General features: G+C 47.7%; 1 protein-coding gene across 16 annotated transcripts in view; it reads left to right on the forward strand.

Moving 5' to 3' along the window:
• NTM (neurotrimin) overlaps window positions 1–20353 on the forward strand; it is a gene marked incomplete at its 3' end in the record, with an annotated part of 1328870 nt that overhangs the window by 387047 nt on the left and 921470 nt on the right. For 15 of the 16 annotated variants that reach the window (XM_079930756.1, XM_079930747.1, XM_079930749.1 and 12 more), the window contains 2 exons: window positions 10878–11384; window positions 12809–12981. In XM_079930756.1, coding sequence (XP_079786882.1) covers window positions 12900–12981 — 82 coding nt within the window. In that variant the 5' untranslated portion in view covers window positions 10878–11384; window positions 12809–12899. Of the gene's footprint in view, window positions 1–10877; window positions 11385–12776; window positions 12982–20353 lie in introns of all 16 variants that reach the window. The other variant, XM_079930758.1, reaches the window with a different exon arrangement.

A 20353-nucleotide genomic window follows, 5' to 3' on the forward strand; every position in this document is an offset into this window, starting at 1 on the left:
CTGGACTTTGAAGTGAAGAAAAACAATACCTGGTTCTCTTTTTTTTAAGGCACTGCTTGTTTGGTTTTTTCTGTTTGTTATTTGTAAAGTTTTCCTAACGGACATGTATAGCTACGAATTTACTTCTAATGCTTCTTATTGTCTAAGAATGTCACTGAAGACTATAGATTTCCTAGGCCACATTCCATGCGATTTACTATATAATGTTCTCATTCTTTTATAAATATTTTGTAATTTTTATTTGAATTTCTGCTTAAACCAGGATTTCTCTTTCCAAGTAATTTCCCTGATTTCTCTCTTAAGTCTTAATTTTATTTTGTTCTGAGAACATGACTCATAGCATTCTGACCATTAAATGTATTGAGGTTTTTTTTTTTTGGCCTGAACATAGCTGGTTTGTGAAAATTCTGTTGTGTTTGAAAAGGAGAAGCATGTTCCATTTTTTGAATTCAATTTTTTTCTCTCTCCTTCTATGTTTATCATTTACCTATCTATCTACATAACTATATCTGTCTAATTCATTTATTTTCAGATTGTTGATTGTGTTATGAAAATTTTCTGAGAACATTTTTTGCTTATTTGCACTCTCATTTTTTGAGAATTGTATTAATATTTTTTATTTTAATAGTAGAATTGTCCATTTCTCCTTGCATATACAAACGTTTTTATTTTGTAACCATTCTGTTCATATCACTGAAGCTCATGACTGTTATTTCTTCTTGCTGGGTTGTACTGTTGCTCCTATACATACCACTGTTTCTTGTGGTTAGTCTTTCTACCTTGATTTCTGTTCTTTGATATTAATATCTTTGTACCTGTTTTTGTTATTATTTTCCTGGCATATTACTAAAACTTCTGTCTTGCTTTATTTTATTTGTATTTCTCCTAAGTAGCCTAAAACCAAAAATTTCCCCCAAATCTGTGAATCTCTGTGTTTTGATAAAGTTAATATACTCATACTTATTGGTAGTATAATCTTAGTACTTTTTCTAATTATCTACCTCTATATTTTCTATTTATCATTCTTTGCAGTTGCTTCTTTAGCCCTCTCAGATTTTTTGCCACATTTTTCTACTTGTCTGTGTTTTTTTTCTTTTCCTTTTCATTCTTTTATTTCTTCTCTCAAATAGTTTAGATGTTATATATTATCTTTCAATTTTTCTGCAGCTCATCCATACATCTTTAACATGGAATTAAATGTATTTTTCTAAAATTACCTAGAGTTAATAATTAGGCTTTTTCCTTTTCTTAAGGATACAGAATTTTAGCATTTTAAAAAATTTTCCTTATTTCCTGTTCCACTGCTCTCCAAGCATCAAAACACTCGATCTCTTCCATGTTAAGAGCAGCTGATACTTGAGTTTCAGATAAGTATTATTTTTTTTCACAAAACAGTAACATCACTAATTTTTGGATTTAGTTGTAATATTACTGGTTTCTTTCTGTTATTACATGTACCTGTATTACTTTGGGACTTAAAATACACTTCTTTATCTTCTTGATTATTTTTCGTACTAATCATCCTGTTCAATTAACCTGTCCTGATGCTGGCCAGTACCTAGTGCAGACAGAGCACCTAGCACTGTGCCTTCTGTGAGGTATCTCTTGACTCCTGCTTCTGCTTGTTATCTCACTGCCGCTGCCTTAGTTTGGGCCATCTCACTTTTGCCTAAACTCTTCCTTTGACCTCCCAGGTGATGGCTCTGCCCCCCTATGAGTTAGCATAAGCTTAAAAGGTCCTCTTTTTTGCTGGAAGGCTCTGAGATTCTAGAGTTCTTTTTTTATGCCAGTTAGTGCCATTTATCTTGATCTATTCAGTATCTTTTACGTTTATAACCGTTGGTCAGTCTCCCTCTTAAACTGTAAGCAACTTTAGGAAAAAACCCAAATTTGCTAATAGTTTTATCTATAGTACTTGTACAGTGTCCAGCTCACAGTAGGTGCTAAGTCAGCCCTGGGCCATCCATCAGAGGAGCCAGTGTTTCCCTGGATGCAGTATACCTGTATCTGGACAAGACACAGAGCCTATCACAATGCCTGCAAAGCTGGGGCCCAGTAAGCCTCTTCAACTTGACTGAGAAATGGAATACAGCTCAGTATTACATTTGAAGGAAATAAAGACATTCGGCACGTTTGCAATCAGACCAGTGTTCTTCTACCGTGAGGACGGCATTTGGAATCAGTAACTGTGGTGTGAGGCTGGGGTCAGACCTCGTGGGTTTCCCTTCTGGATGGATGATACCGTGTCACCCTGATCATTTTGACGGGACCCTGATCACCCTGATCGCTTTTCCATCTCTAAGATGTGGAAGAAAAATAAAGGTGAGCGAACATACCGTCCCCACCAATGTAGACAGCATTCCGATTGTCTTTTCAGTGCTTTCACTTTGACACATGATTTGGATTGAACTATGACTGTGAATGAAGTAGACACACGCTTGGATGTGAGTGTGGGAGCGGGTGTAGTGGTACTTTCAGCTTTTATTAAGACTATCACCTCCTTGCCCCATGTAGGTGCCTTCCTTGTGCAGTGACATTTCCACAAACATTTCATTTCTAATAACATCAAATACAAACATACTCGTTAAAGCCACGTTACCTGTGTGGCTGCATGATGGTATTTCCGGATTGCTGAAGGAGGTGTGGGCCGTGTCCGTGTGTGCACATTCCCATCAACGGTGGGTGACGGGACCCTGAGCATGGAGGGCCCCCGGAATCTCCCTCTCTCCTAGGAACACCCCCGCTTTTGGAAGGGATGGATTCAGGGAGTCACTTCTTCTCCCATATGTTAGTAGCTAATTTTAAGTATTTCAGTATTTTGCCAACATATTACACCCCCAGAAAGCTTCCCCAGACTCCCTGCCAGGGGAATAGAACTAAAGCCTGACTCATCTATCAAGTCAAGAATCTACTCAATTAACAAAAAATAAGTAAAGAAATCAAAGTTAGAGCCAATACTAATCAGAGTTTTAATGTAAAAATCAATCTTTTGTTTACTTAAAAAAAACCGAATAATTATATTTGTCTACCTGATTGAGCCATAATTGTCTTCTAGTAGGAGAGGTCATACATATTCAGCCACCAACTGAGTGCTGATGGCTTTACGTACGTGCTGTGTTTAATCCTCTGTGGTTCCTTTTGCTCCCCCAGTTCACTAGTAGGGCATCTGTAACTCCCACAGCTGAAGTGTGCTGTAAGCAACCCAGCTCTTCCTAACCTCGATGACCCCACAGCTATTCTGCCTCTAGGCCTCAACTTTATTCCGATACTTTCTTCTCTCATAAGATGCTGTTTTTGTTAATGTTTTTATTATTGTTATTACATGATCTGTGTGTGTGTGTTTTCTTTTTTGCTCTGTGTTACATAATTATGACCAATGTCTGGACCAGTAGAAGGTGGAGAAGGAGTTAGGGAGGTTGGTTCCAGCACCCCCTCCACTGCCCAAGGGGAGCTTCTCTCTCTGCATCTTCTCTCTCTTCAGGACGTACGGGTCCTGCCTTTCGTCCCATCACTTCTCTAAGAGTGCTTCCAAATCGACCATGCTATCATCACCTCTACCCCAGTCTCCCATCCAAAGACAAACATGACAATAACAAAGATTGCAGATATTTTAAGAAAGGGTTATGAGATAGAATATGCAAATGTACTTTGAAAATAGAAATTCAATGTAAAGACGTACAAGAGTTAGTGTTATGGATCTGCCCATAAACAACAGAATGATTCCTTCGTAAGCTGCCTCAGATTCATGTATTTTATTTCCCTACCATTTAGCCTTTGTATCATCCTAACCGAAAGCTTATAGAGAATGGTGGGAATGGTCTGCACACAGCGGACGGTGAGTCAGTACTCTTAGCCAGACAAAGGGCAGAGCGCATAGGCTCAGTGACTCAGGAGTGATTCAGGAGGCTGTCTCTGTCTTTCTTCTTCTAGGCATAAATCAAAGACTCCAGCTTTCTAGGCTGCCAGTTCAACACCTTTTATAGGCACTTAATTCACTCAGAAATTAAAAATATATACATACTCCTTAGAGGAAGTACCATCATTCTTCAGCTTGACACATGATTTGATTTTAAGCCTTATATGTCTCCTCTACATCCTACTGTGGGTTAGAACCATTCCAATGTCTATGATGAACGGCTATGGCTGCCTGGGCTGGCCACCTCCCACTTAGACTCCACCAATACCCTCCTCGAAGAATCATTGCTTCCCCCTTCCCTGCAGAAGCCATCTGTGTAGTTACAGGGACTGCACATGGACAAGCCAGGTGTTAAGAGTATCACGTCGTGTCTTCTTACCACTAGACCTCCTGTCTCCTGCCTTGCAAAGCAGCGCTCAGGAGCACCAGGAAGGCCCATTCTGGCATCCCTGTCAGCACACCCAGCCCCTGTGGTCACCACCCTCGTTCCCTCCTCCCCTCTCCCCACACTCCTGATTCCACACACACTCTTTTGTTCTCACCATCACCTCTTCTTTCACAGCCTGTTCTTTGCAACAAAGCTGAAACCCCTTCCCCCTGAATTCATCCACCCCTTCCAGGTATGGTTACACTCTTAAGGATTCAGGACTTTCAGTTACAAAGAATACAATTTGGGGAAGTGAGCACATGGGGCTGTTTACTTGGACAGAGGCGGTTTCACATTCTGGAGTAAAAGGAATGACAATGGGGACTTCCCTGGTGGCGCCGTGGTTAAAAATCCACCTGCCAATGCAGGAGACATGGGTTCGAGCCCTGGTCCCGGAAGATCCCACATGCCATGGAGCAACTAAGCACATGTGCCACAACGACTGAGCCTGCACTCTAGAGCCCGCGAGCCACAACTACTGAGCCCATGTGCCACAACTACTGAAGCCCGTGCTCCTAGAGCCCGTGCTCCGCAACAAGAGAAGCCACTGCAATGAGAAGCCTGCGCACCGCAACGAAGAGTAGCCCCTGCTCGTTGCAACTGGACAAAGCCTGCGTGCAGCAACGAAGACCCAACGCGGCCAAAAATAAATAGATAAATACATTTATTAAAAGAAAGAAAGAAAAAAAAAAAAAGAAATGACAGTGGACATGGAGCTAAAAGACCTCACTCTGCTCCCGGTTCACCTTCAACTCGTATGAACCTGAGGATGTTACTGCCCTTCTCCAGACACCACTTCTCCGTGTGAAGTGACAGTCGGGGACGCCCATGGAAACGTTCCTGGACGCTGTGTATTTCACAGTCTTCCCAAAATCTGGCTGGTAGAATTCAGTAGGCTTCTAGGAGATCATGAAGCCAAACGATTCAGAAATATATAAACCTTTCCTTAGACCAGACTCCTCCTCCCCGTGAAGTCTTCCAGTTAGATATTTACATAGAGGGAAGCGGCCAAAAGCCGCAGAGTGACAACTTATTGTCAAATGGGCGGAGTCATCAACCCCCATGTAGGGAAGTGGGCTGTTCCGGGTACCCCAGGGACCCTTCTACCTCCAGGTTCAAGCCTGGCGCCCACCCTCATACCACGATCCGTGCAGCCTCCTGGGGCACAGGCTGCCGGGACCCACGTGAGTGCCGGAGTCATGCGCATGACCTGTAGGAGCAGGGAGCCACTGGCCCACAGTCCGCCCAGCTAGACAAGGAGAAGCAGTGGGTGGGCAGCTGTCCAAGCCCCAAAGGCCGGGGAGGGCGGGGTCTCCTCTGAGGGAGGGCCTTGATTCACTGTACGTTCCGCCAGAGTCACCTCCAGAAGTACCCGTTCCCATTGCTTTCGCTGTCTCAGAATCCCCGGCGACTCTGCTTCTCGAATTCAGTTCACACCTCTCAGACATCAAGACCTCCCAGGTGACACGCCTTCTCAGTGCTCTTGGACGCACAGCTTCCAACCCACCAGCTTGGGTCACCGTGATTTCTCCGGAGCCCCACGTTCACCTCCAACCCTTGGCCCAGTGGTCCCCCTTGGCATGGATGAACGGCCCCATCTCGTATTCAGAGTGGACCAGAGCTGATGCCTTTCTCATGCCTCTCACTGATCACCCTGATTGTTTCACTTTGGGTATCAGTTTCACTTGCATTGTAGACCAAGGTGAGGCGAAGAGCAGGGTTTGGGTGTTGGGAAGCCCTGGCCAGTGGCTCCCTGTGTGACCGTGGACACGGTACTCAGTCCCTGTACGTGCTGATGAAGGGTAAGAGCGTTCAGCCTCCAGGGCTGCTGTTAGGGTTAAGTGAGAAGACACATGAAGATGCCAGCACGGCATCTGGCATACAGAGATGCTCACTAAACAGGGGTTTACTCCCTCCACCCCAACCCTTAGGAAGATGGATTTGGTCCATCTTGACTCCGTCTGTGACCTTATTTTAATTCCAGTTTGGTCCATCTTGACTCCGTCTGTGACCTTATTTTAATTCCAATTTGATAATAACACTAATCTTGTAAGTAAGGGACCATAGACACCTCCATCTCTTCCTAGGGCTTCAGGCAATATCTAGGTATTTGCCAGCTCTCAGGGGAAGTAGTGTGCGGAGGAGAGGGGGAGCAAAGGGAGTTTGTGTTCATCTGTCCCCACATGGACCCTTCAGTCCAGATGCTTTCAGTTGCAAGTGACAGAAACTCAATCTGAAATAACTGAAGCAAATAAGGGTGTGTGTCTGCCTTCAGGCTTGACTTGTCCTACTTTCAGTGATGCTTTCTCTTCTTGGTTCTCCTCCTAGTTTTGGTTGACTTTTTTCCTTGCAGACTTTCTCCATCTGTTAGGAAATTTACCCTCCGGAGCAGCGTCTGTTTCCAAACAGCGCCTAGAAAACTCTCAGGGAAGAAACTGATTGGTCAGCCCTGGGCCACTTGCCCACGTTCGCACCGAGAGGGTAGCAGCCCAGTGAAGCCACATGGAGTTGATTCCTGGGGGCGAGCAGGACAGTGGGCCAACAGCCCCCACCTCCCACGGAGCCCGGAGAAAACTGCTGGCAACAAGCATCTGGGGGCAGTGACTCTCTGTCAAGTTCATGCTGAATATTACCCAGCACTATGATTGGTTTTTTCAAGCAAGCTCATTATAAAGACATTGGAGCCAATGTGTGTGTTAGACGTCGTATCAGGGCTTTCAGAGTCTTCATTTTGGTTAATTCACATCGACTCTGTGAAGTAGATATTATTATTTCCACTTTAAGTACAAGATGGGCGGAGATGAGCTGAGATGAGAGAATTGAGGATCGCAGAATTGAAGCTGATAAATGGAATTAGACTCAAATCCAGGTCTTCTGATTTTAAATGTTAAATTTTTCTGTTATATTACTGTGCCGTATGGCTTCTTTTTGAGATGATGATGATAACTCGTAGAAACCCAGGCGAGATGACTTGTGCCTATAATTCCAGTTAGAAAACACGGACCGTGTTCCGCTTGTAGGAACGTGGATTTAAGTCTCTGTGTCCTCTGTGCTGCTAAGGGTTCGACTTTCATTGTAATATCAGCTTAGGCAAATTATCAATAAATCAGGGAATCGGCTTTAAGTAGAATTCTCAAAATAGACGCCACAGAATTCCAGCATTATTGGTACCCTGGCCACATCACATGTGTTCACATCAAAAGTGACCGTATAACGCGGGAGCCACATTCAAGATGGCTTTCCAGGGAGACCCCTTGAAAATGTGGGGACCGCCTTCCTCCTCCAGCATGGCTTTCTCCCTCCAGAAGGGACACAGCAAGTCAGAGCTGGGCCCCCTGCTCCACCCCAGGTGTGGGAGGGCAGGCAGGCCCCCCTGCCCCGGAGGCGGGCTCACCACCACCCAGCCTCGGCCAGGCGGCCACAGCGGGCAGAGGCAGAGTGGAGCAGTGGCATTTGTTAAGTCTTGAACATTATTTCAGGGCTGCGCTTTAGGTTGAAGCCCCCGTGGTCCTTTCCGTAACAGCTGCGAGGAATAAAACCCGCTGCCCACCGCCTACCCCCAGCACACACACTCCTCCTCCTTGTGGGCCTCCGTCTCCAGCCTTGGACCAGGCCCACCACGTGTGCGTGGCTGTCACCCTCCTCGCAGGCGCGAGGGCTGTGCTCAGGTTCAGCTGGCCTTTGGACCGCGGGGCAGCCAGGCCCACTGCGACCTTCCAGGGTTTGCCGTCTGGGCTTGCCGTCCGGTTCAGCGAGGCACCAGGTGTGCATGGGCCAGTTCACAGAGAATCAATCCCCATTTGCCCTTCAGCTCAGAAGCTGAAGTGCAGAAGCTTCAGCTCCCGGATGATGAACAGTTCACAGAATGCCATCCTGGCTGCCTCTCCTCAGAAATTAAAGACCTCATCTGTTTCCCCTTCCTTATTCCTTATTTCTTATTCTTCTTCCTCATTTCTAATCTGCAAACAGAAAAATCACTTCTGCGGTAAATTTTTCTTAACTTCAAGGAGTGTGGATGGTGAGAAAATACCATTCTGCCTAGGACAGGAGGCCCCTTTCCTGACGTTAATTTTGTCCTAGGACCATTCATCCTCCTCTGACCCTTGAACTGGGAAGTAAATGGTGCATATCGTGCATCTGGCTAATCCAAGAGGCAAATCTCATCCTGCAGACACCTGATGAGAAGTACTTGAGCCTCCAAGCTCAGTGGAAGGAGCCCTGATTGTTGAGTGAGGAGCAGTGATTTCCAAGAGTGCCCTCCAATGAGAGCTCCCCCCAAGTCAGGGCCTCCAGAGTCACAGAATCCCTGCACGGCCCAGGCCACCCCATATGGAAGGACCCAGACACCCGCTGTTTGGGGCAATTGCAGCAGAAAAGATTCCCAGCCCTGAGGCCCGAAAGACTGAGATTAAAATGGAAAAAGGAAAGGAAAAATGCAGACTGCTGCGATGTGATCCACCCATTAGGTAAGGGACAGGCCTGGTTGAGCACACCCCTGGGTGGACCCGCTTTCTCCTCTGTAACTATATCAGTGATCTTTTGAATATCCGACAGGCCTGTGTGGGTGCCCCTGTGTCCAACCCACAACAGAGGAGAGGAAAAGATGTCTTCTCCACTGTGTGCTTCTGTGAAACCTGTAGGCCGCTGGAGAATTTTACTCCATGGTAAATTCCAGCATTGAAAGAGATACAGCTCTCCAGATAGCTTAGCACTGAGCAGTACTGAGTCCAAATTAGACTTTTGGTTTGACAGTCCCTAAGGAGAGATTTCACCTTGGTGAACGCAGGAAGTGCGATTCCGGAGTGAAGCCCCCCAGGAGTTTGGTTCACAAGTGCTGAGAGCTCCTTCCTGGGACACGTAGCAGACACTTCAGTCTCCATTTGACCAAAACGGTAAAACAGATGAAAACTAGCTGATGGTTACGATGTATGGTGATGGTGGGCATGAGCTGTAGCTAGTATCCCCATTTCAGACGTGGAGTTGAGATGACTGAGCCAAGGTCCCGAGGCCCCAGGGATCGGAACCAGCTGGATGCAGCCCAGCCTGTGCGCGCGGTCAACAAGCCGTGCCGACCATGACGAGTGTCTGTTGAGTGTGCCCGTGTGTGTCAGGCATGGTTCCATTATCTGTGCATAGAGGGTAACTAAGATGGATCAGAATTTGTGCCAGGGTTCATTTTTTTAAATCTTTTAAAAATTTTATTGCAACATAGCAGGGCAAGGTCAGGGCTCTCAAACAGCTTTCAAGAGCCCCAAAGTTAGGTGGTGTATTTCCATCCCCCATTTTTGATTTATGGTATCGCCTGACTGTGCATCCTTCCCTCTGCTTTAGATCTGGTCTCTACCTCACTTTCAAGGTATAGCATGACTCTCACCATCTCCAGAGGACTTTTTAAAACTATCATAGAAAATGCCCATCTACCACTTCCTTGCATTCAGATAAAATTACTAATTATCTGCACCAACCATTTGCAACTCAGTTATTACTAAAATTAATACATGGGTTTTCTATATGCTCTCTATGGATGTATGTGTTGTTTCATATAATTTTTAATAACATAGGCTATTAACATAGGCTATTAATAGCAAAGGGATGTATAAAGAAGATGTGTATATACAATGGAATATTACTCAGCCATAAAAAAGGAATGAAATTGGGTCATTTGTAGAGATGTGGATGGACCTAGAGTCTGTCATACAGAGTGAGTAAGTCAGAAAGAGAAAAATAAATAGCGTATATTAATGCATATATGTGGAATCTGAAATATTGGTATAGACGATCTCATTTACAAAGCAGAAATAGAGACAGAGACATAGAGAACAAACGTATGGATACCAAGGGGGAAAGGGTGTGTGTGGGATGAATTGGAGGATTAGGATTGACATATATACACTATTGATACTATGTATAAAATAGATAACTAATGAGAACCTACTGTATAGCACAGGGAACTGTACTCAATGCTCTGTGATGACCTAAATGGGAGGGAAATCCAAAAAAGAGGGGATATATGTATACGTAGAGCTGATTCACTGTGCTGTACAGCAGAAACTGACACAACATTGTAAAGCAACTATACTCGAATAAAAATTAAAAAACAAAACAAAAACAATAGCAAAGGGGTTATACGTAAGACTGTCTGATATCTATTTGAGTCCCTTATGGTAGTTAGCATAGGATAGTATTTTAGAGGTTGGTCTGAGAGACAAATGCTCAGGTTCACATCACATCCTGGCTCCATTGCTGACCGGCTGTGGACAAGTTTTCCTTGAGCCTCAATGTCCTTATCTGTAAAATGGGGATGATAAGCGTACCACTTCATAGGTTGTGAGAATTTAAAGAGAAAAATGCATGCAAAACACTGGCTCTCATGCCTGGCACGTAGCAAATGCTCAATAAATATCAACTAGAATGATTAGTTTATTACTGTGGGCACGCCTGTGGATGCTTAAAAGAAATTGGTGAACGTACAGATTTGTTGCTGGTCCGGGTGAGGACATTTGTAAATGTTGGTCTTTGTCTCTGTCTCTTCAGGTAGGGATGAAAGGCTTACCGGTGACCCGCTGTCTTCCTCGTCGCTCTGGAGAGCAGTGAAGTGGCAGTAGAGGAATCCACCGCGCCTTCTGTCTTCTGTGCTGGGCGGTTATTACTGTGGCCAAAGCCACTCCGGAGCATCCAACTGCACGTGTCGCTCTGTGGAGCACTGCACAAGGAGACCAGTCTAGAGATAAAACGCTTGTCCCTTGGGAGATCAGAACATCAAGGGCATTTTGGTGGACGTGTGAATTAGAACGCAGTGGCAGGAAAAAAAAAAAGTTAATACAGAAAGCCTTTAAAATAAAAAGAGACTTGAGACGCAGCCCTTTAACTGTACAGACGAAAGGCCACGGTTCACAGAAATAAAACGACGTGCTCACGGTCCCTCGGTTTGTGTGGAGCTGCAACTGGGATCCAGGTCCCCAGACCCCACTGCTCCTTCCACTTAAGTCGCTGGGCTGCACACCTGCAGGGGGCGCCTCTCTCCTTCATGCACAACACAAGGTGAGTGACGCCTCTGAGGCTTGTGCAAAATGGCACTGCTGCTTCCAGTTCACCTGTGCACCCAGCAAGTACTTTTGTTCTATGCAGTTCAAGGATATGTACATTCACATTATTATGGGGGTTACAAGAAGTATAATAATTACTGTGGAAATCTGGAAGAAATATTTCCAAAATGTGTGTGTTGAGGCATCATGATGGTGTGCGTGTGTCAGAATCAGCTAAGGAAGGTGCCGTGAACAGGCTAAGTTTTCCAGACTTGCTTCCCATAAGAGAAAACCACAGATTAGATCATCAGTTTTCAGGACCTTAGAGTTAGCAGATCTCTCAAAAAGTCATCACATCCATTAGATTATTTCTGTCAGAGTTATATTCTTACCCACCATCAAGGAGATGCATGTCTGCAACTCTCTGAGGACATTTTGCAACCACACACAAAGTCTGTACTCAGAAAGTCCTTCAGTGTGTCTAACCTAAGTCTATCTTGCTGCAGTTTAAATAAACCACAAGCACTTACATTATTTATCTTAGTGAAAGTGGATTGACTGAGGCATGTAGAATAAACTCACCCCTTGTTCCCTTTTGGAGAATCTTCTCCATATTCGGACTGCAGTTCTTCTCAAATCTCAGAAGCCCCATCTCTTTTCATGGTATCATACACACATGGATGACTTCAGGAAATAAACTTAGTGAATGAAATATAGGAGTAATACAAATATTCTGAAACAGAAGTGACAGGAGAAGAAAATAGAAATTTATTATTTTCAAAGCCACAAAGTAGGAGGTTGATTGGAAAAGGTGAAAGATGAGAGAGAGAGAGGGAAAAAATTTGTCATTGAATGATATTTTCATCGGAGAGGAAAATAAGTACCAACAAATGAAATCTGACGCATCTTTGCAAGTTTCACCAAGCTTGAAAATGTCCCTTTAAAATTTCCCGTAAGCGGTTGCTGGCTGCGGGATTTTTCCAGTGTAAAGGGAATCTGAGTTCAGGAGGCCAGGGAACGCCAGAAGGAAAGGGATTTTTTGATGCTTGGAGTTCTGAGACTGTCAGTTTAAAAAATGAAAGTAATATAGAAGGGGCAAAGTGGCATTTATCATACCATCTCTTCAGGCTCCTGTCTCTTTAATCAGCTAGCCTGATTTGCCCAGTAAATGATTCCTGAGTGTGTGTGTGTGTGTGTGTGTGCGCGCGCGCGCGCGCGCGTCCGCGCGCACCCGCGCGCGTGTGTTGTAGCTCTGTCAATCCTTGGATTAGAACCAATGATTGCAGCTTGTAGGAGGGCTGTCCAGGGCCAGATTGTACGAGGTGTCTCAGTGCCAGAGTATGAGGAGAGATAATTACTGAGAAGTCACACTCTCTCCCATCCTTGGCTTTCTTGTGGTGTCCTTCAGCAAAACAGTGGATTTAAATCTCCTTCCACCAGCTCCAGAGCAACGCAATCTGTCAGGAAAGAAAGAAAGAAAGAAAAACCCCGAACCTGACAAAAAAGAAGAAAAAGAAGAAAAAAAAAAATCATGAAAACCATCCAGGCAAAAATGCACAATTCTATCTCGTGGGCAATCTTCACAGCGCTGGCTGCTCTGTTTCTCTTTCAAGGTAAGAGCTTGCTATTGATTCGCCTACAGTCGACCCAGGAATTGTACAGCGTGCTGTTGGTGATTCGCAGACTCTCTGAGTCGGCTCTGCTGTGCGGTTGGTTTGCAGGTGGGGGAGAGAGCGTCCGAGCAGCATGGCTGGGACTCCATCCTCCCTCCCAGGCTGTGAGGATATTGATTTGATGTTGGCTGCTGCCGGAACGGTGGGTGGGTGTGTGGCGCGGGGGGGCGGGGGGGGGGATGTATGTGCAGAAGTAAAATGTGTCTGGGGCTCCCGTGCGGTACGTGGCTGTGTGCTGGTCCCCTGGACCTCCGTACATTCTTGCACACACACGATAGATGGAGACACATGGAATCACGGATTCGGAGGGCGACGGGGCTGCTAACGCATTGCTTATGGTACTGGGAAGAAATTACGAGAGGAAACTTTAAATATCTATCGGCCAGTAAACTTGCAAAGCTTCTGCAAGGAGCACACAGAAAACGCAGGCTAGGCATAATCAGGTACCTGTGCATCGTGGTCAGAGAGCCAGCTAGAAGGGCTGGATCGGTCCGCAGCAGCGGTGGGCAGCGGGGTAGTTTCCCATGTGTTTTGGGGTGTGTTTGTGGAGGGGGGCGGCGGGGCGTGGTAACAAGCAGATAAGAGGCTGTAGGAGCCAGCGGGGCTCTGAAATTCCGGAAAGCTCTCCTAAGTTGAACGGAAAGAGGCATGAAGAGTCGAATACTAATGTTTGGTTTCTTTCTCTTCTGGGAAGCGGAGCTGAGGGGCTGCAGTTGGGGCCGGGCTTGCTGGGGGTGAGTGCGCGCTGTGACGTGGCCCTGCGGTGCTGGGGTGGCTTGGGATCCGCTTCAACCTTGAGTCCGCTCGCTGCACCGGGTGGCCCCGCGCTCTGTCCCGGCTTTCAGGTCCCAGCAGCCGCATTACCTGCCCACCTGCTTGCTCCCACCCACCCTGTCCTTTGAGGGTCTGGCTTGCCTTTCTTTTTTGAAGATCCCTGCACTCCCAGGGACTGAGACGGGCAGAGGAACTTCCCCCGGGTGGTCCAGCAGCATCTCCCAGAGGACCACGCGTGGAAGCTCAGCGCTGGCAGCTGAGTCCCCAGAGGAAAGTTCACTCCCAGGGGGTGGAGAAGGCTGAGGAGTCCCACCCACCTGATTCCCTTCCCCACTGCAGCACGGGGCTTTCGTGGTCCGGACTGGTCCCCACCTCGGGTCCCGCTGACCTCCCTCTGAGGGTGGGCTTTGGGGACTGTCCCCTTGCCATAGTTGCAGGGGTGACCACGCAAGGTGGGCAGAGGGACCAGGCTGGGAAGAACCAAATGCGCGTGTACCTTCGGCTGGGGCTCGAGGGGGAGGAAGGGGGCCCCGGAGGGATCTGAGTTGGATGCAAGCAAGTCCCTTGTGCGGGATCTCCTTGCCTTGCCAGCTGCACCCAGCCTCGGGGGCGCCGGCCTCGGGGTGTCTCTCCTCCCTCACTGGGTGGTGGGTGTGAGAGTGAAGGAGGCCACGTGGCGGCAGCCCTGATTGACTCGTCTTACGTAACAAGGAGCTGTGGCAGCATGTGTGTGTGTGTGCGCGCGCGTGCGCGCGTGTGCAAACCCCTGCTTGTACTGGGTGAACAGGGGCTCACCCAGTGAGGTCAGAGCCCCAACTCTGGCAGCGGGGAAACTGAGTCCAGAGCCAGGTAGCCTCAGGGAAACAGCTTCTATCATGCTAACCACAGAAATGGAAACTAACTAGGCAAGGGGTGGAGTGAGGGGTCAGAGGAAGGGACAGGGAAGGTCCCAAGACCTCCATAATTTCCATCTGTCCTGAGGTCTGTGTCTCTTCCATCTGTAACTTCAAACCGGAGACAATGGCCAAAATTCCACCATCCACAGCCCCACGGGCTGCATGCCAGGAGCCCCAGGGCCATACTGAATTTACATATAAATTAGCATACATGATTTTTTTTAATCAGAAATAAATGCAGGGAAGCATAATATTTGCTCATACTTTGAATCAATCCTGAATAGATGGGAAGGAAGTGGTGATGCAAAATTCTCCAGGGGGAATTCTGATTTTGCATTCTTGTTGCCGTCTTGGGGTGGGGATGGAGGTGACTTGGTTATCCCAGATCTCCTCACATTCTACCAAATCCTGCTTTTCCTAAGACGAGTAATGGCCTTATTTGTGCTACCCACCTCGAGCCGGTTCTGAATAGCCTTCAAAGTGTCACAAAAGAACAGGGCTGCACAATTTTAATGCAAAGGGACCCCCCAAGACCCCTGAGCCACATGCCAGTTGGACCAGCCAACATGATGTGTGTTTTCTCTTCAAGGGGTTGAGAGCTGGAGTCGGCCAGCTACCTCTTATCAAACTCACAGAATTACTGAGGCAGCCACGTCTTGCCTGCAGTAATCCACCCCTATTGCATTGACCCAGTGGGACTAGTTAGAATGCAGTACACATTCTAAGGCAATTTTTTCTTCTCCTCTGTTTTTGTTTTAAGCTGGCTCTTCCTAAAGCCGTTACTTCCTGGGTTTCTTGCCTTCTTGAAAAGGTGCCCGGGGCTAGGGGCAGGTGATGGACCCCTCCCTGACCTGCTTCTCACCTCTACCCCACCAGCAACCATGATCCAGCTTAGATGGGGAGGGAGTCAGCACTGATTAGTGATGGGTGGGAGGCAGGGGGTGATTAGCGCCCTGGGGCTCTGGCCCTAAGAAGATCTGAGGTTGATTAACAAGAGCCCCTCCCAGTTCCTGGGAGCCAGAGTGAGGACCGAGGACGGGATTAGGCGCTGTCCTTTTCAGCACACCGCCCACTTTCTGCCACTGAGAGGCTCTGAAAGGAATGGCTGGTGGTGCTGCAGCTTCTCTCCTTCTAGTAACCCGACCATTTCTCCTTCGAAGGATTAATGCTCCTTTCAACACTTTCCGAGGAGCTTGGCTAGATTCCTGTCTTAACCTTTCTCATTTTCTCTCACCTTCTCACATCCCACATCAACACACCTGCCCACTTATACACAGGCAGGGCAGCGGGGAAGGGAGAGGAGATGGGGCTAGGTTCACCCTCTCGTTCTCTGGGCACCAGCAACATGGACACCGTTCAGCTGGGCGGATTGGCCAAGTTCCTGCCACTCACAGTAAACACTTGGGTGCCAGCCGCAGCCTGAGCTGGGCAGTGCTTCTGAGATGTGAGGGGGGCAGATGAGACCATAACAATGTTTACTGGCAAAGTGAAGAATCGGTTTGGGATGATGGGATCCTGGGCCTGATGTAAGCATTGTGGGCACTTGGAAGCATGGCCAAAAACAGCTTCAGGCGAGACTGCAGAGGAGCTTCACGGTGTGGACCCTGGCTGCCAGGCTTGGCGCTGCCAACTGGGGGCGAGCCATGGGTGAGCCGCGGATGGCACGACAAATGCAGCTCGCCTCCATCCTTCACACACGGCGACGGTCCTCGGGGCATTTGATCGAGGTGGCCGGAGGGTCCCAGCCGGGGCCACTCTTGGGTCGCAGCGTTACTTGCCAGGCACACAGCCTTGTCCTGGTGCTGCTTCTTCCCTTTGTCAGTTTTAAAGCCAAATACGAGCCCTGGAACCCCTTCTCATCCTGTGACATCTGCCCCTGACTTCCGTGGTTTCCCGGTGGCCTCTCCTAGGGTGCTGAGATGAAGGGTGCTGAGCTGTGTCCCTGAAGGGCCTCTCCTGGTCCCCTGCTTGTGTGCTCTGCCACGCACTGTGTCTCAGCAGCTCCCCGGGGCTCTGCCCCTGCACCCACGCAGTCTGGCAGCCCTGAGAAGCAGTGACCCAGGCTGGGGCCAGCTATGTGTCGTGGATGGGCCACACCAGTGCTGGCTTTAGCCACAGTTTACCCCTTGGGGCGAGGTGAGCTATCTCAACATCCTAAGCAGTGGTGACATTTCTGAGTCAACGTGGGACACATGATTCTGGGACGTCCAGGAACATGCTGGAAGGATTTGTGATGCTCTTGCCGTCTGCTCCTGGTGGGAACACTTTGGAGAGGACTGTTGTGTCTAGGATTTGTCCCTGTTCCAGAATTTTTAGGTTTGGAGCTCACGACCTGCTCTTGCCTCTTGCCCCTCAACTAGGATGAAAAAGACGCAAAAAACTCCCACTTTGCTTTATATGTAACCCCAGCGGAGGTCCCTCAGACCCTTCCAATACCCTAATGAGTGTGCCTGACAGATTTCCAGCCAGTTCTGGTGGCCTGAGCACAGCTGGGTGGGCAGCAGGTACATCCAAACTCAAAGTCCCCCATGTTTTCTGTAGGTGGAAATACTTCCCTCTGTGCGCCCGCCTCCCCACCTGCCTGCCAGGATGGGGAGCAACTCCCCTGGGTGTTGTAAGGACTCATTAAGGCTTGTAACGCGGCAAACATGCGGTGCTAAGTGGAGCTCCATGCTGAGCCTGCTGGTATTTACGCAGCTCCTTCTCTTTCTGCTCTACTGGCTTGTTACATGTTTACTTTATGTCTGTAGTCATTTGAAATTCAATAAAACTAATTAAACATAAAAAATGAAAACACTCAAAAATAAGGTAATCGATGATGTACAGGTCGGATGGGGTTGGGTACCACATCTTCCCAGGTGTCTCCTCCCACCCGGTGGCAGAGGCCTCTTACCCTCGGAGGATGTGCTGGTTAAGACAGGAAGGGACTTAGAAGAAACATGCGGCGGGGACCATACCTCCCATCGTTTTGTAGGAGACTGTTCAGGGAGGGGGAAGGGGGTGGGACCAATGGCAGGGGGCGGGGCCCTGGGAAGGGGGAGGGTGGAGCCAAGAGTTTCCGAGGGAAAAGAACAGCTCTAAGCTGTACTGGCAAAGGGTGGGAAGAAGAGGACTCTATCCTCTGCCTTGACTGATTTCGTCCAGTAACCTCTAGAATTTTAGTTTATGTATTTATGTATTTGTTTCTGCAACCTTCTGGACTGAGCCCGCTCTTGCTGGGGCCGCTTAAACTTACAAGAGCTTCAGCGAAGAGATGCGTGTGTTCCTCCTCCATCCCTCGCCTTCTCACTCTCCCTGCGTCTCCCTCTCTTCCTCTCCCCTGTCCTCCCTCCCTCTTTCTGCCCTCTCTCCTCCTCTCCTCTGCCTTCCCAATTCTCTTTCTCTCTCTCCCCTTTTCTTTCTCCCTTTCATTTTCCCTTCTCCTCCGTGGGAAACATAATTGATCAGCTGACAGATCTGGGTCAACCTGGCAGGGGTTGCTCCGCCTTGCACAGGCTTGCCTAGGAGAGGAGGGGAGTCTGTCCTCCCAGGTCACCAGGAGCCCAGATGACGCGGTGCAATGATAGTGGGGGGACCAAAGAACCAGTGGCGAGTTCACGCCCCGTAAGTGTGGCTGGGACCCCACTGACAGCAGCGTCCTCAGCTGTTGTGTGTCCCCGACACTCCAGTGTTCCACGTCCCTTTTCCCTTTGCCTCCTTCCTGCTTCTGTTTAGTTTCTACGCCCTGCTTGTTCCCGTGTCCTCGTTCTTCTTTCTGCTTGCCTCCCTACCTTTTCTCCTCTTTCCAAAACCAAGACAGGAGATCTCAGAATCTCCCCGACTTAAGTCATATTAGAGAAATGGCCTTTTGTTTACTTGCAAGAAGAAAAACAGAAACTCTGCCAGAAGAGCTCTGTAAGTCATTTGCAAACCGCAAAACAAACCAACGACGGTTCACATTTTCATTGCTGAGAAAAAAGTATTTCAAGAGAGACTGTCAAGCTGAGAAACCAAATATTGGAAAACACATTCTTCAGCTCTGTTACTAAGGACATCTTAGGTTACTAAATTTGATTTCTTTCTTTCTTTCTTTTTTGGCTTCTCGAAGAGTATTGTCCTTTACAGCAATAAAAGAATGTTCAAAAGATGGACTGGTTTTGGCTTCAATTGCTCATTCAAATTCACTCTTCAGAGGCGCCTCCTTTGCTTCTCCTTGGTGGTGGTGTCACCAAACTCTAATCCAACACAGACTAGATCTAGTTGTTTATTTGTCCGTTGGTTCAATCACCTGGCAAGTGTTTATTGAGTTCCTGTTATGTTCCCTGCATTGTCGTAGGTGCTGGGAATATATCAGTGATCAAAGCAACTAAAGACAGAGTATGGGGACTTCCCTGGTGGTCCAGTGGTTAAGACTTCACCTTCCAATACAGGGGGTGCGAGTTTGATCCTTGTTTGGGGAGCTAAGATTCTACATGCCTCGTGGCCGAAAAACCAAAACATAAAACGGAAGCCATATGGTAACAAATTCAATAAAAGACTTTAATAATGGTCCACATCAAAAATAATCTTAAAAAAAAAAAGAGTACAGTCTCCCAGATTTGATTTCATTTGCCATTCTTTATAATCACATTGGGAAGAACCAACAGGACCAGAAGCAAGGGGGGCACGTGGCGTGTCATGGCCTCCTGCACAGTTGCTTGTGCAAATTATGATGGGTGGGAAGAACGCAGCAACCCTGGTTGCTTGTTTTTAGATGGGGAGTACTGGGGGCGGAGGCTCCACCTGGCTCTGGGTCCATCATGTAACAGCTGCTGCCTCTGCTACGCCACCTTGAGTCCTGCCGCAAGGGGCTCAGGGATGTGTGGTGCTCCCTCAGTTAGCACAAGGGTGGCGAAACCTGGCGTGAGGTAGCTGGCTTTGCGACTATTGGCTCTTGTCATTCGAGTTATTCGTTGGTTCTTGGCACTGCTGCCATTCTGTCCAGTGGCCTGTGCAGCACGTTTGTGCCCTGCCTTCTGCATAGAACTAGATGGTCAAAGGGGGCAAGGGGGGCAACTTACACAGGGCAGGGCAGGGTTTGCTGAGGCAGCTGGTCGGGGTGAGGCAAATGCAGTTCAGGGGACTCTGAGGGATTCAAATTTCAAGGTAGACTTAAGATGACCTCCCTTCTGAGAACCTATTTTGTTTTTTGCCAACCACTCATCACACCCTAATTTAGGGTTCCTGGAATAGCAGACATGCGTCGTCATTTATTTGTTCTCCTCTGATACTCCAGCTGTGGTTGGGACACAAGTCTTCTTTCAGTTGTCAACTTGTGTGTTCAGCCTCATGTACCCAAAGGCAATCGAGCTTTTCTTCCGCCCACGTTGTGTGCTGTGGCTGCCCCGTGGGTGCTTTAGGAACATGCTTACCCCACTGCTTCCATCTGCATTTCCATAGTGGTGGTGACTCTTCTTAGCTCTTCCCCTGTAGGAGAACAGGTAAGTATCTTTCTCACGGATCCATGGTTCTTCCAAGTCAAGCAACCTGGAGCAATTGTACCTCTTCTGACCCTGTCTCAGATGTTAGAAGGTCCTCAGTGGGTAGGTGCAATGTGTCTTTATTTGCAATATTCCCATTTTCTAAGCCAGTGGTCTTCAAATTTGTTCTACCATAGAATCACC

This window comes from Stenella coeruleoalba (assembly GCF_951394435.1).
Source record: "Stenella coeruleoalba genome assembly, chromosome: 8".
In the NCBI taxonomy this organism is placed as follows: Eukaryota; Metazoa; Chordata; class Mammalia; order Artiodactyla; family Delphinidae; genus Stenella; species Stenella coeruleoalba.